General features: G+C 37.8%; 1 protein-coding gene across 1 annotated transcript in view; it reads right to left on the bottom strand.

The window, feature by feature from the left end:
• Nucleotides 1-15,628, bottom strand: part of KDM4C (lysine (K)-specific demethylase 4C) — a 271,840-nt gene that overhangs the window by 239,317 nt on the left and 16,895 nt on the right. The window contains exons 3-4 of the mRNA XM_010586055.1: nt 10,291-10,466; nt 7,274-7,388 (exon numbers count right to left, since the gene is read on the bottom strand). Coding sequence (XP_010584357.1) covers nt 7,274-7,388; nt 10,291-10,466 — 291 coding nt within the window. The remainder of the gene's footprint in view (nt 1-7,273; nt 7,389-10,290; nt 10,467-15,628) is intronic.

Here is a 15,628-nt window from a genome sequence, read left to right as displayed (position 1 = left end):
CCAGATCCCTCTGTAGAGCCTTCCTACCCTCAAGCAGATCAACCCTGCCTCCCAACTTGGTGTCATCTGCAAACTTACTGAGGGTGCACTCAATCCCCTCGTCCAGATCATTGATAAAGATATTAAACAGAACTGGCCCCAATACTGAGCCCTGGGGAACACCACTTGTGACCAGCCGCCAACTGGATTTAACTCCATTCATCACCACCTTTCGGGCCTGGCCATCCAGCAAGTTTTTAACCCAGTGAAGAGTACACCTGTCCAAGCCACAAGCAGCCAGCTTCTCCAGGAGAATGCTGTGGGAAATGGTGTCATAGGCTTTAGTAAAGTCCAGGTAGTCAACATCCACAGCCTTTCCCTCATCCACTAAGTGGGTCACATAATCACGTGCTAAAACATGCAGAACTTCCTACATTTAAAAAAAATGATGAGTCCATGTCCCCTCATTAAGCTACCCAGTGACATCCTGTACATAGTTGTAGTGGGTTGACCCTGGCTGGATGCCAGGTGCCCACCAAAGCCACTCTGTCACTTCCCCTCCTCAACTGGACAGGGGAGAGAATATATAATGAAAATCTTGTGGGTCAAGATAAGGACAGGGAAATTACTATCATGGGCAAAACAGACTCAACTTGGGGAAAATTAGTTTAATTTATTACCAATCACATCAGAGTAGGATAATGAGAAATAAAACTGAATCTTAAAACACCTTCCCTCCACTCCTCCCTTCTTCATGGGCTCAACTTCACTCCCAATTTTCTCTACTTGCTCCCCCTGCAGTGGCGCAGCAGGACAGTGAATGGACACTGCAGTCAGTCCATCACATATTATTTCTGCTGCTCCTTCCTCCTCAGGGGGAGGACTCCTCACGCTCTTCCCCTGCTCCAGCATGGGATTCCTCCCACGGGAGACAGTTCTCCACAAAATTCTCCAGTGTGAGTCCTTCCCATGGGCTACAGTTTTTCACAGACTGCTCCAGCATAGGTCCCCCGCAGGGTCACAAGTCCTGCCAGAAAACCGGCTCCAGCATGGGCTCCTCTTTCCACAGATCCGCAGGTCCTGCCAGGAGCCTGCTCCAGCATGGGCTTCCCACAGGGTCACAGCCTCCTTCGGGAACCCACCTGCTCTGGCATGGGGTCCTCCCCAGGCTGCAGGTGGATATCTGCTCTACCGTGGACCTCCATGGACTGCAGAGGGACAGCCTGCCTCACCATGGTCTTCCCCACAGGCTGCAGGGGAATCTCTGCTCCGGCGCCTGGAGCACCTCCTCCCCCTCCTTCTTCACTGACCTTGGTGTCTGCAGGGTTGTTTCTCTCACATATTCTCACAACTCTCTCTGGGTGCAGTTGCTGCTGTGCAGCAGGTTCTTCCCACTTCTTAAATCTGTTAGCCCAGAGGCACCAGCACCTTCACTGACGGGCTTGGCCTTGGGCAGTGGTGGGTCCATCTTGGAGCCAGCTGGCATTGTCTCTATCAGATGTGGAGGAAGCTTCTAGCAGCTTCTCACAGAAGCCTCCCCTGTAGCCCTCCCACTACCAAAACCTTGCCTTGCAAACCCAATACAATAATGTAAAGGATGGCATACAAGATATATACTTACAGTATTTTGCAAAAGACAAACTGTAGGACTACCTCAGCAAGGATGGAGAAATCCACAATCTCTCTGGGCAACCTGTGGCAGGGCAGTCAACCTCACAGTAAAAAAGTATTTCCTGATGTTCAGGAGGAATCTCCTGTGTTTCAGTTTGTGCCCATTGCCTCTGGTCCTGTCACTGGCCACTGCTGATAAAAGCCTGGCTCCATCCTCTTTGTACCCTCCCTGCAGGTATTTATATACATTGATAAGGTCCCCTTGAGCCTCCTCTTCCCTAGGCTGAACTACGCTCTCAGCCTTCCCTCATACGAGATGCTCCAGTCCCTTCAACATCTTACTGGCCCTTTCACAGGCTCTCTCCAGTAGCTCTGTATCTCTGGGCACAGCACTCCAGGTGTGGCCTCACCAGTGCTGAATATAAAAGGGAAGGATCACCTCCTTTGACGTGCTGGCAGCACTCCTCCTAATGCAGCCCAGGACATTGTTGGCCACCTTTGCTGCACCAACACATTGCTGGCTCGTGTTCAACTTTGTGTCCCCCAGGACCCCCAAAGGACTTTTCTGGTAAGCAGCTTTCCAGCCTACCCAGAAGGTACCCCATATACCTGGGGTTTTTCCTCACAAGGTGCAGCACTTTGCACTTCCCCTTGTTCAGCTTCATGAAGTTCCTGTCAGCCTGTTCTGCCAGCCTGCCAAGGACCCTCTGGATAGCAGCAAGACCTGTCGGCATATCAGCTGATCCTCCCAGTTCTGTATCATCTGCAAACCCTGCCCCATCATCCAAATCATTAATGAAGACTTTAAACAAGACTGGACCCAGTACTGATCCCTGGAGCACACTTATAAAAGTCCTTCTTGTTGCCTTTGACATCTCCAAGATTCAATTCCAGCTAGGCTTTGACGCTCCCAGTTGCATTTCTGCATACTTAGACAGTGTCTCTACATTCCTCCCAGGTTACATGTCCCTGCTTCTACCTCCTGTGTATCTCCTTTTTATGCTTGAGTTTCATCAGAAGTTTCTTGCTGATCCATGCAGACCCCTGGCATTGCCTGACTTCCTGCTCATTAGGATGGACCACTCTTGACCTTAGAGGAGGTGAACACCAACCAGCTTTCTTGGGCCCTTCTTTCCTCCAGGGCCTTATCCCATGGGACTCTTCCAAGCAGATCACTGAAAAAGCCAAAGTCTGCTCTCCCGAAAGCCATAGTTGTGGTCCTGCTTTCTGTCTTGACATGCCCTCTTAAGATCCTGAACCCCACCATCTCATGGTCACTACAGACAAGGCTGCCTTTGACCTTCACATCTGCAACAAGTCCTTCCTTGTTTGTGAGTACAAGGTCCAGTAGACAACTTTGGTCAGGAAGTTGTCACTGATGCTCTCCAGAGACTCTTGGATTGCTTATGCCTGCTGCTCTCCTGCAGCCTTAGGTTAAGCTACAACTCAGATGCCATCCTTAACTCATTTCATGGTCAAATCCAAACTCTACATATAATGTCAAGGTATTGCTTTAAAATCAAGTTAGTTGCTCTGTCAAGGGACACAGCAGGAAATTTGAGTACATCTGTTGCTAGAGTTAATATTACATTAGAGATGTACCTACAATTTAGCAAAAATAACCAACTGTTAGCCTACAAACTCCACTGAATCAATCACTCTTGTATTACTAACCAAATACACTCCCCACAGCTTAGACATGGAAGAAGGGAGGCATTAGCAATTATCAGAGGGAATAAAACTAAGAGAAGGAAAAGGGAAGTAAAGTGATATCTTCAAGACAGGAGCTGAAGCAAGTGGTGAGAGAGAGGCAAGACAACATTTATATGCGCTCCTTTCAAACCTTGGTTTTTCTCTACTGAATAGCAGATGCCATTGAAAGCACTGAAGTCAGATGTGTTTTATGACCCATTATAAACATCAAATCAGTCACTTTTATTTGGAACCTTTTTTGAAACCAGGAAGATTTTTTTCTCCTTAGTTGCTAGAACAGTCCATGTGAGGGTTTCATACATCCTCCCCATCTGTCTATACAAATACAATTTCAAATTAATAAAACAAAACAAAAACAAAACAAAACAAAAAAAGAAGTTAATTTGAGCTCCTTGTATCTCATACAACAAGGAAACAACTTAATTTGTAGCCTCAGTGATTGGTGGTTTGATATAAACAACAGTTGGGAGTGGCATGGAAGTGGAAGGCCTAACAGTAGTTCACCAGAATAGAGACTGTACAGAAAAAGTAGGTCAATCGCACTCTTCAGTTTACTCACAGGTACAATTGCCAGAGAAGCTAATAAGAAGTTAATAAAGTTAATAAAGTTATGATATCAGAAACAAAATAAGGTTCTTCCTCCCCCTTCCTGGCAGGAACAGTAACTATTTGCAACTGTTTCACAGGCTAGTCATTCACAGTGCAAGCTGGCTCAAGTTGGCATTACACTCATGATAACTCATAAGGAAGACAGCTCGCTTGAAATAGCATAATAAAAAATAAATACTCACTTCTCAATTAAACTTCCTAAACAATCATAACTCTTAGGTGTTCATAATCAATTCACAAATCAGTTTAATGACTGCAGCTAATGAGACCGGTGCTTTATTATTGACGTTATAAACACTTTCAGGAATATTAATTTTCACTCAAGTCCAGATGACCTTATAACAACAAAAAGACAGAACCTTGAACATATATCTTATAGTGTTTATAATCTTAATATAAATAATGTTCTTTACAATCTGTTCCTTAGTGCAATGCTTTTTCTTGAGTCACCTGCATTGTCATTCTCCTACAAAGCACTGTAATTAAAAGTAACAGCAATTAAAATGCACACAGCACAGAATAATATTTCAAGTAAACATTCAACTATCTTAAATTTATTTTCTATAAAGCTCTATGCAGTGTAAAGAACACTTGTTCTCATAGGTTATTTCCTTATTCATAAAGATTTAATCTGTGTTCAAAACTGTCAAACAACCACAAATACATTATAAATACACAACAGATATTCTGCACTAATCCAAATATCACAAGGGTAAATTTTGAATCATTGATGCTAGTTGTCAAGTTTCAAAGCATGCATTTATAGCTTTGTTCCTGTTCTTTTTTTTGCTCTTCCATATAACACAGGCTTTATAACTCTTTATAACTTTGCCCCATCTTCCAAACCCCTCAGAATCTGCCATCCTCTGATCTAAGAAAAGCAAACAATACTACAAGACCTATGATCTCTCTGGCATAGTGCCAGCAAGGTGCTGGATTCCACAAATAACAATATTGTTTCTTTAAATAATCTAAATAGTAAAAATTAAGGCTCCATCATGCTTCAGATACAGATGTCTCAATGTAAAATTGAACAACACCATGTGGAAAAGAAAATGTAATTTGTAAACTTGAAAACTAAAAAACATGGACTTGCAGCATAGCAGTACTTCTCACTAATTTTGATGGCCCAAGTACACATATACATCACACTTCCACTAAGTTGCAGGTGTTTTTCTATCTGGAATTCTGCCAAATATTTACCTTTCTGTTAAATGCAACATCTATAAACACACTGCTTTCTGTAAAATGCATTTTGTAAAAAGCATTTGGGTTTGTTTATCGCAAATGGGCTGTTATGACAAATTAATCCCACCATCCCCTTTGCGCTGTATGTTGCCCAAAATGTCAGCTACTTGTATTCATCTCCTTTCCCCAAATAATGACAATCCTCAAAAGCAAACTCAATGAAGACATAAGAACAACCTCTAATTCCAAATAGAATCAAAAAGGTCCCTTCTTAGCACTGTCTTCAAGCATAACATATGAAAAAGATTAGTTGTGCAAGTACACCATCTGCTGGCCAAAAATTAACTTCGGCAAAAATATTCTAGAGAAAACATTTTGATCAGTGGCATCCATAAATTTCTCACCAGCAGTTTGGTACCAGGCGTTTTTCCTTCTTTTCCTCTAAACCCCACTGGGCTGTACACTGTGACATGGCTGTCACATTCACTAACCAGTCTGTTGACACTCTTTCCTCAGTGTCTCACTAACATTTTCACTAAGATTTTTCCTTTGTTATTTATTTATTTTTAAATAATAGCCATTTAATCATAGCCACTGCCTGCAACTTTCAGTGCTTTCTTTGCACTAACTTCTGAGATAGGATTGCTGAATGCTGCTCTTCTCACTTCACCCTTTGCCTTGTTGACCTCCCTTCCTCAGCCTCCCAACCTAATGAGAGTGCAATTCCATGAGAAGGAAATCTCTGACCTTCTCTTTGACCAGTTAGCACTTCAAAATCAGATATTACTGCATCCTCTTTTCTCTGGAAATGCTGCTCATGCAACAGTAACCTTAAGATACCAAAGACCAAAGAAAACACAATCAAAACAAAGTCTACATTTGTAAAAAGCTACGCCAGAAGGCATTACCTGCCAACATTAAAGAAAACAAAAAAATATCAGCGAAACAAAAGAAAAAGGGAAAGCTTCTGTTTCTTGAAAGAAACACTGCTTTCCTGTGCCCCGTTTTGGTCTCCACAAAGCAACAGCCATCTAGAATGTCTCTTCACCAAAACACCCCAAATCAGAATCTTCAATTATTTTCTAAATAATTTTTATACAGCTGTTTGGACACAAAAAAAGAATTTGGACTTGCTGCTTTCTCTGAACAATAGACCATTGGACATTTATAGTTGTCTTTCAAAGATCACATAACCTAGTGCAAAAATGGAATTGCCTTAAGCCACCGTGGCTGACCGTATTTATCTTTGAACAGAGTCTTCAAGTAATTTGTCTTCTATGAAGAAATATGAAACATTAGCGGAGCCTCAGACCATCTGCCACAGAGAAATCCTACTTTTTTTTTTTTTTTTTTTTTTGAATGATTGGAGAAGGCAGTTACATAGAACATGAAATAACTCAAGAACTCCACACATGGTAGATTCTCTTAGAGAAAAGTTTGCCCTGTGTTTTTTAAATCCTCAAATCTTTTTTGAAATGCTAATATTTCTTCTGTTAGTCTCATTACTTAAATAATCCTTTCAAAATCTAGTTCCTATAGCTACTCACATAGCCTAATTGATATCAATGGATATTCTGTAAATCTTCAGATAATGAGATCTGTATTAAGAGTCCATTTTTATCCATGGAGATCTTGCCAAGTAACCAGCAAAATCCATTTACTTAGGAAGTTTCCATTTCATCTCTTTTAATTCAGAGGTACACAGGAAGTATAAGCACATTTCCAGAAAACTGCAGGCATTCCAAGCATGTATAAAGTACAGCTATCAATTTTCCTCAGTGAGAGAGAAATAAAGGGTTTAATCTTTTAACTTTAAAGTTATTTAAATATCACTAGATTTCCAAAGAGGTACACAGATAACATGCATACTGAAATGTTAATAAACAAATAAATAGGAAGGAATCTCAAAGTTCTGGAGAGTTCAAAGTGAAGAAAGGAAAGAGTCTTATGATGAGGGAAAGTAGCAATATCCTACTGTCTAAGGACAGGAACTGTCTGACTCTTGCAGATGTAGGGTTAATTTCAGCCTTGCTTGGGAGTCTTTAAAGTAAGTAACACAAAGTTTTCAACAGAAAGACAGATTCTCAGTCACAAAGCAAGAATGTATCCTCCAAATACAGTACCCTTTAAATGAGGGCTGGAAGAGATAAACTTCAAAAAAAACTATGCATACTTCATCATAAATGCTCCCATTGATATCTGCTCCATAAATTGGTGCCACAAAAGTCAAGTTCTTCCAGTATTTACGCTCCAGATCTTCATAATCTATGTATCTTGGGGTGCAGTATCTGCAGAGGAAGAGGTAGGCAAAGGTTCAGCATAGTCTTTCAACAACCACCTTCACAATGGACTATGCCTCTGATCCTGCAAACTTAATTCTAAGAGATCACTTCATTTCAAATTCACTGAAATAGAGGAATTATTAGTTGTCCTGAATTCTTAGTTTCATGATTCACCACAGCATGTAATGTCCTACCTGACAGCTACAGTAACTGAAGTCATACACCTACCTATGTAACATTTTCTTCAGTCTTCAGCAGCTAAACAGCATATCTACTGACTATCCTCAGGCTGAGGCCCTCCCTTTTGTTTCTCTTCCAGAAAAAACACATAATGAAAAAGCCACTTAATTGACAAGTATTTGTTATTTTCCTGCCTCACTACCAGCTCTGCAAAGACAGAGGTAGGTCCTGCACAAGCCTGTCTCAGAACACCTCAAATGTACTAATTCTGCCAAGTAGCAGCCCTGTCAGGCAAAACCAGTGCTTTCCTCTCTTTCTCATTCCCCAGAAAAAACCTTTGAGAAAAGGTGTAATGTTTCAAACAGTTGATACCAAAAATTCTACCATGCAGTGAAAAAAAAAATTTAAGGGAATTACTCTTTTTACTCCGTTAGTACAGCACAGGGCACCACGCTTTTATATGCGTAAATATACTTAAGTATATACTGTTCGAAGGTTACTCAAACCTCATTTAAAATCTTGCGGGAACACACCACAAGCACACTACCATAGAAAACACCCATCAATAGCTTTTGCCTCAGGATCCTTTGTTAGGCCTCTGTTCTCCCATATTTAGGTCTTCAGAAAAGAAAACTTGCTCCATTACTGCAACTCTGAGAAGTAAATTTTCATATTAGCACTGCCAACTTACTACACTTGAACTACTGGAAAGACAATCCAAACATACAAGAATCAAGTACACCAGGTACATTTACATCATGTGATAACACAGAACAGAGACAAGCAAGTTAGCAAAACACACCTTAACCAAAGCATTCTCAGCAATGGAGTTGCTTCAATTATTTCTCATGATATGGCTCCAGAAATCGGACTGTATTTCTGCTTGTCACTGAGTAATATGCATACATAAACTCAGTTACCATAACACAAGTATCTCGATTACAGGATGCAGGTATGCCCATACTTCCCAGAGGTCAAGGTGGAGAAGCACCTTGGTTCAATGGTGAACTGTGAATCCTCAAGCAAATAAAACATGCAATGCATTAGACTGAGGGCACAAATCCTTTTAAAGGCAACTATGTTTCAATTTAGACCTTCATGACCCTTCTCTCTTTCTTAAAGGAAACAAGTAACATCACCATACTAGGGAAAAGAGTTTTTAACAGAGAAGTTTTCTTCATTAAGGAACAAAATTATTTTATGGGAGAATAGGGGCTCTCAGCTACTTAATAGTTTAAGAAATATAGACTGCATTGAGCGTCACAGGAGGTTATATCACACATTTTCTCAAGAGCAGTGATGAATATTTAGAAAGACCTACAGCTAGTAATACATAAGAAGTACTCCCAACTGTTCTTTACTTTACCGATGAAATGAACTTGTAAACTGATTTCAGTAAAAAACATGAAAACTGAAATAAGAAACACTTCCAAATTATCTTCCATGATAAAGAATATAATAAACTTAACATCATGATACATATTAAAATCTTCACACTATTTTTGCATTATCAAACTATTTTAAGAAATTAGTGTTTATCATTTTATCACATTTAATCAAAAGTAAACTATAAACATATATAAACAGGTATCATAGAAAATGACATCAGATCCCATACAGGCTTTGTATTTTATTCTCCCCTCTAACAGTTATTGAACAAATAATTTTAAGAACTACAAAACAGGTTCCCATTCCTGTTTACCAGAGGAAGAAAATTTTAAGTGCGATAAGCTCAATTTTTCACAAATAATATATGGGCAGAAATATACTGATCCTTTTTAATTGAAAAAAGATCAGTTTTGCATTTTTACAATGGCATGGATATTACGGAACATTTGCTGAGGAGCCCCTTTAAAAGCTTTTCATGTCCTAGTTTTTCCTGATCTTGATAACAGGACAAGATCTTCTCTTCTTACTTCTTAATTTCTTAAATTAACTTATGAGGGAAACTTTCCTTCAAACTACGGCAGTGTTATCTTCCTTCATTATATTCAAATACCTTTTGTCTCTAGGATCCTTTGACTCACCTTCCAGAAACTGTTTCCAGTCAGTTTTGAGGAAATGCTGAAGTAGAATTTATTCTTTTTATGTGGCCAAAAGGAATGGGGAAGAATTCCTTCTAATCACTGCCCTCTTCTTGGGATGTCCACCAATTTGAAACTTTTTAGTATAGCGCCTAGCCCTTCACAGACCTTTTTTCCCCCCTCTCTTAATATCCATCTTGCCATAACCAGAACATAGACATTCGCCAGGTACAGTTGAGTCCTCTTAGATTAATGCAAAAACTTCTAGGTGAGTTAAAAAGATGTTGGATTTTTTTCCAAATTACATGGTGACAGGCCATTCCAGTATCTAGGCCAAAATAAGTTACACATTAAACATTAATAGCTGTACTCAAAATAAAACTCAGATGTAAGTCTGTATCTTCTTCATTATTTTGAACATAAGCATTCTTTAGAAGAAGAAAAACAAAAAATGAAGGTAGACAGAAAGCATCATGTCTCAGATTTGTCAGATGCTTTCTTGCTGCCTTGGTATCAGATGATTTCAACAACTGGAACACAAGCAATGTTCATATTGTGGTACCCTTCCACAACTTAGGAGACAGGAAAACCTCTACTGAGTAAGTGAAAAAAAAACACCAGCTGCCTAATACAAGTCAAAGAAACCACAATATGGGAACAAATAAATATTTGTCATTCTAAGCAAGACCCCCTCATATACATACTGGTCACTGTTGGCCAGCTGCTTGAACTCCTTCACCGTCATTGGCTTTTTCTGAATGTTGTACTGCATGAAGAGCCCCGACTGGCCAGTGACAATCTGCTGAATTGGAGCAGGAATCACCAAATCTTCAATATCATTATAATGTCTTCTTGGCTTCCACTCCTTCGGTGGGATAACCTTTAAATTCAGAAATAAAAAACAGGATATCAACAGTTGCAATACCAATTCAAAACATTCAGGAAAAATCAAAAGAACCAGTCAAATACGCCCAGATGATCACATGAACAATTCCTTACCAGCTGTTTCACAATAACTGACCATGTAAGTGCTCCTAGATAATGCAGAAACCATTAAAAATGGGCATAGCATTACCTCAATTCACAAGCAGCAAATGTCTACAGCAATTCAATCATGTGAAACTGTGCAAACGTACACATGTATGATAACAGAACAGAGAAATATTTTATCATCAGAAAACCTTAAAAATCACAAACACTTCGAACTCCATGATATAAAATTGTTATCCTCAATTTAAAAAAACAAAAAAAACAAAAAAACAGATTCGTACACAAGATTGACAGTCCCCTGACAAATGTTATTTGGTGAAAACAGTATAAATAACTTTATTTCTTACTGAAAAATGAAAAAAATAGAGCTATTTCAGAGAGCTTTAGATTTTAGAGTCTGTTTAACTTACTCCCCATCAAACTGCAGGGTACAACTCTATTATAGTCAGAGTTTGCACTAATTTAGAAATACTAGATTTTGTATTAGCATGATTTGAACCTCATAATTAAAGATTAAAGCTATGTGCAGATTAACCAGTTGTAAAGTTAACACTTTTATTTCAAATACCACAGAATTGCCCAAAGTCTACAAAAACTCCTCAGCAGATTCGAAAGTGTTGGTAACAAAGTCATTAGGAACTTCAGAGAGGCCTGTAGTTATACCAGTGTTCTTTAACAGGCTGCATAATTTTGAACATTCCTTGCATGTGTTATTTTACCTGAAAACAGAAAACTCTCTAGATTTGAAATTGCAACAGTTTTAAAACACAGCAACAGACATTTTTAATTTTGGGGTTTTTTTAGTTTTGAACTTTTACTTGCCCAAAAGCTCAGTGATTATGTCCTTTGACCCACTCACTATATTCATTCTTTTCCGTGGTGTTCAGATCAAATTTTCACAAGCATTGGCTTGGAAACTTTTAAAGTAACATACAGCAAAGTAGGATGACTTTTGTAAACATTCGTCTGCCATGCACAAATTACATTACTTGAATAATTAATTCACACCTTAAGAGGTAGCCTTCACACTAGGCTAGCTAGGCTGTTCCTCTAACAAGCATTTCAGGATTCCACACAATATTGTCCATTAGATATTTTGCTATTACATCACTCCAAGAAAGTAAAAAATTCTAAAAAATATTACAGATAGACCCTGAGATTATTTGCTACCTTTGGAAAACAATAACAAATGGGGTAAATTGTAATGCTAACGTACTCAAATAGTCCATCCCTCAAAGATATCTGATCATGATCATTAATGCTAGCAAGCACACACCAAAACAGAAGCATCAAGATGAAGAAAATTTATCAGATAGTAACACACTTCCATACCTAATGCTTCTATTTCAAACATAGGCATTTTTATCCAGTTTTTTTACACAGATGCAACTCCCTCATTTCATTTTTTCTTCCCGGCTTCCATGGGACTTCAGCTGCACAGAGACTACTTAGCAACTTTCACTGTTGTTTGCTTTTAGAGTAAAAAAATAATCTAACCATCTTGTGATTCCTACTTATTTCTTTCACACAAATCTTAAATTATATGCACATCAACAAAATACAAAATGTTGGTTTGGAAGCACAGAAGTCATGCATTCAGAATATATGCATAGAAATCAAATATGTGCACAGAGATTTCCATTTTCATGATTATTAAGTATGCACTTGTAGGTTTGCCTCAAATATATGAATACTGAAAAGCAAAATTTGCATTATCTTATTTAGTTCAAGGTCAGTGTGTTTTAAGCAATAAAAATATTTTTGTGACTACAGGTTCAAAATATCTCCTTCCAGCTAACTGGAGCATGTTTATTATCATTGTAATTAGAGTACTGGTTAGAGAAGGGAATTCTGTGGGGACTGATGTGCTACGCATCATTTTCAAAGAAAATAAAAATAGAGTCCCTGGTCCAAAGAATCGACATTTTCTAACAAAGGTCAGGGCAAGGACTAGAGATGTTAAAATATAACATTCAAAGCAACACAGAGCTAGTCAGTATCAGAGTTAGAAATAACAGCTAGGTCTCTGAGTTTTTACCACTGACCTGTCCCACTGAAGCCTCCTTACATTCCCTTTAGTAAAAATAACCTCTACAGAGTCAGGCAAGTTAGGCTTACTCCATGGAAGCAACCTAGATCGAATTAATCAGCCAAGCTGTTTAATGTTCTAATATAAAAATGGAAAAACCTAAGGCAAGGCTTTCTCATTTATATATCTATATATATATATGTCTCAAACATCCTAAGCATATTAACATTGTGTAGTGTTACTTAGCATGACATATATATTCAGTTTTAGATAGATATATTTGTTATACCACTCAGTCTCCTCCATGAAGGCTGCACTTTAGTACAACTGAGGTTATTTCAGAGTGCTATCAATGCATAAATTTTTGTTAAATCCTCTTTCGTATACTGGTAATCTCCTGTTCTGCATTTGATTCTGAATGGCACTGGCTACTATTTTCATGTAGCTACTTCTGCCCCAACTCTTCTGAAAATTGTTTTTCTTGTACTTGCCAACATCTATTTTCAGTACCATGTTCCATAATTACTTTTCTACTTGCCAAGGTGATTGCAAATTAATTTAACTATTTAGCTCTGTATAAATGCAGTTTGAATCTCCAAAACACTTTTTATTCAAGTAAACAGCAACTAATCCATGAGGGTGCCTTGTTTTTCATTTGTTCTACTGCATTCACCCTTCTTTTCCTTTTTAAGTATAGGATCCTCTGTAAGACTAAAATATATTATCTATGCCTAAAGTTCATTTCAGACATTCAAAAGCCCAATGGAATTTTTTAGCCAATTTGGTCCAGGGATGCCACAGTGTATTATCTGCTCTGGAAATGGTTTAATGTTGTTTGTCTAGTACCTTAATCATTTGTTTCAGGCATATTATTAGGAACTTTTTTTATTAATATTTTATTCCCCGCACTCCCCCTCTTCCCACAATATATGCAAGCCTTATAGTCAGTTTATCCCCATTTACATACACATATTCTTCCACAAAAGTAAGAGGTCTTCTCCCCTTACTCACATTTAACCTGAAGTGCTGGGTACACCTACTCTGCTTATGACCTCTGTTTAGAGGTTAAATTACTGTTTCTGCATATGCATACAGCTCCTCTGGTAGTCTTTATACTCTTTGCATTCATACTTGAGTCTGTACATCCTAGACGTAATACAAATTAGGTCCTCTGTAAGTTCATTTTATATTACTATCAAAACAGGAAAAAATATTTTATTCTTCTTATTTTAAATCCAGTTTCCAAAACTCAGAAAATGACCCTTTAACTTCTGCAGTATGAATTATTGGTTTGATAAGATTTGTTTTAAAAAATACTTACTTGGTTTAATTTTTATATAAAAATGTAATTTTTTTGAGATATATCAAAAAATAGTAAAAATCAGAATATAAAAAGTCTCAAGACATCAGAGTAATATGAGCCAACTAACCGACAGGCTGAAAACAGCTAGAAATGCTTTAACTGCTATTCTAGTATTAAGCAGAAGGGGAAAGCAGACCTACGTGGTATGGTTAGAAGGGCCCTTCCTCAGTCACAGTACAACTGAAACACGGCTAATGTAATTAATAATTTTTAAAAGGTTTTGGTATGCTTTCTTATATCATAGACATTATTCCAGGTGTTCTGTAAACCCAGATCAGCAGATATCCCACATGCATATAAACACAGATATATAAAAATATTTTTCTGTGGTCCCGTGACTATCACATTTTAACAATCTGTACACGGAGAAGAGCTTCCCAAATGGTTTTGAAATGTGATACATGGAATGGAAATTAAATCTTAGGTGTATGGCCAAAAAATGGAAACACTCACATTTTCAATCATTTAAGCACAGGGATATTAACTTCAAACAAGCCAAAATACACCATGCAAAATATCACCAATCCCTGACCACATTGCCAAATTCTGCCCTTATCAGATATGTTTAATTTTAGTGACTTCAACAGAAAGAGTATGAAACTCCAAGTGCTACGAGAGTAGTGACAACCTCTGTAAATCAAATCTTGGAGTTATTTTTAAGACTCCACTAATTTCCAGTTTCTCTTAATTGCGTGTGTACAATTTGAGAGAACAGTAATTTGTAGCCAAATTTTTCCATACCTACTACCTGATAATGAGATCTAATAACCATCTCATTGAGACATTATGTTAATGAGAGAGCAAGAGAAAATATCATTTCCTTTTTAGGAAAAGAAAAAAAGTATAGTCCAGATAAAACTACAAAATAAATAGCTATAGTTTGATAATGGCAACAACACTGAAAGATTCATCCTTAAGGAAGCAGCTCATGAGCTCATCAGGAAAGAAAGTAGTTTTAATTTGTATTTAATGACATTAAAAAAAAAGTTGCTTGAAAATTTAAAAATTAATTCACGTTAAACAGTGTTAACTAGGGATATGCATCTAAAATTTACTACCGACTTCTCATACTAATCCTGAAAGCTGTCATATCTCTGAAGTACTTTGTCACTTAAATTACTAGAATGGACCCCCCATTAATTTTCAACACAGTTATGGGATTCTAAGCTACATCTTAACCTCTGTTCTTCTGCTGCCATGATTACCATTTTACAGATTGATTTTTGACTAGATTAGTGATACAGTAAACTAAATACAGTACACGCCTGCATCCATTGCACAGTCAACATCTGCATTATACTCTTTAAAATACTGAAACACCTGGTAGATATTAGATATTACTGTTGCATCTACTATTTTAAAAAAAAGTCAGTTTCACATATTCATGTGCCTAACCTAAAAAGATAACTACTACTTTGGCCCATTACAATATTCCTTTTAGGTGTTTCAAATTCAAAACAAAGTTTACAGGAAACAAAGTTTACACATTAAGTGCTCTTTTTAAAATGACAGCATTAGTCTATTTTATTGATACTATGTCATCTTAGCCTTTCAGTAACAAGTGAATATTCAGATCATATGCATTTCATATATGCAAGAATTAATCTCATGCTTGGTTACGCCAGAAAATTATGTCTATCCAGAATCTTCGGGGGGGGGG

Source organism: Haliaeetus leucocephalus, unplaced genomic scaffold, assembly GCF_000737465.1.
Source record: "Haliaeetus leucocephalus isolate CR32 unplaced genomic scaffold, Haliaeetus_leucocephalus-4.0 Scaffold139, whole genome shotgun sequence".
Lineage (NCBI taxonomy): Eukaryota > Metazoa > Chordata > Aves > Accipitriformes > Accipitridae > Haliaeetus > Haliaeetus leucocephalus.
Note: the sequence above shows the minus strand (reverse complement) of the source record. Positions and strands in the feature narration are given on the sequence as shown.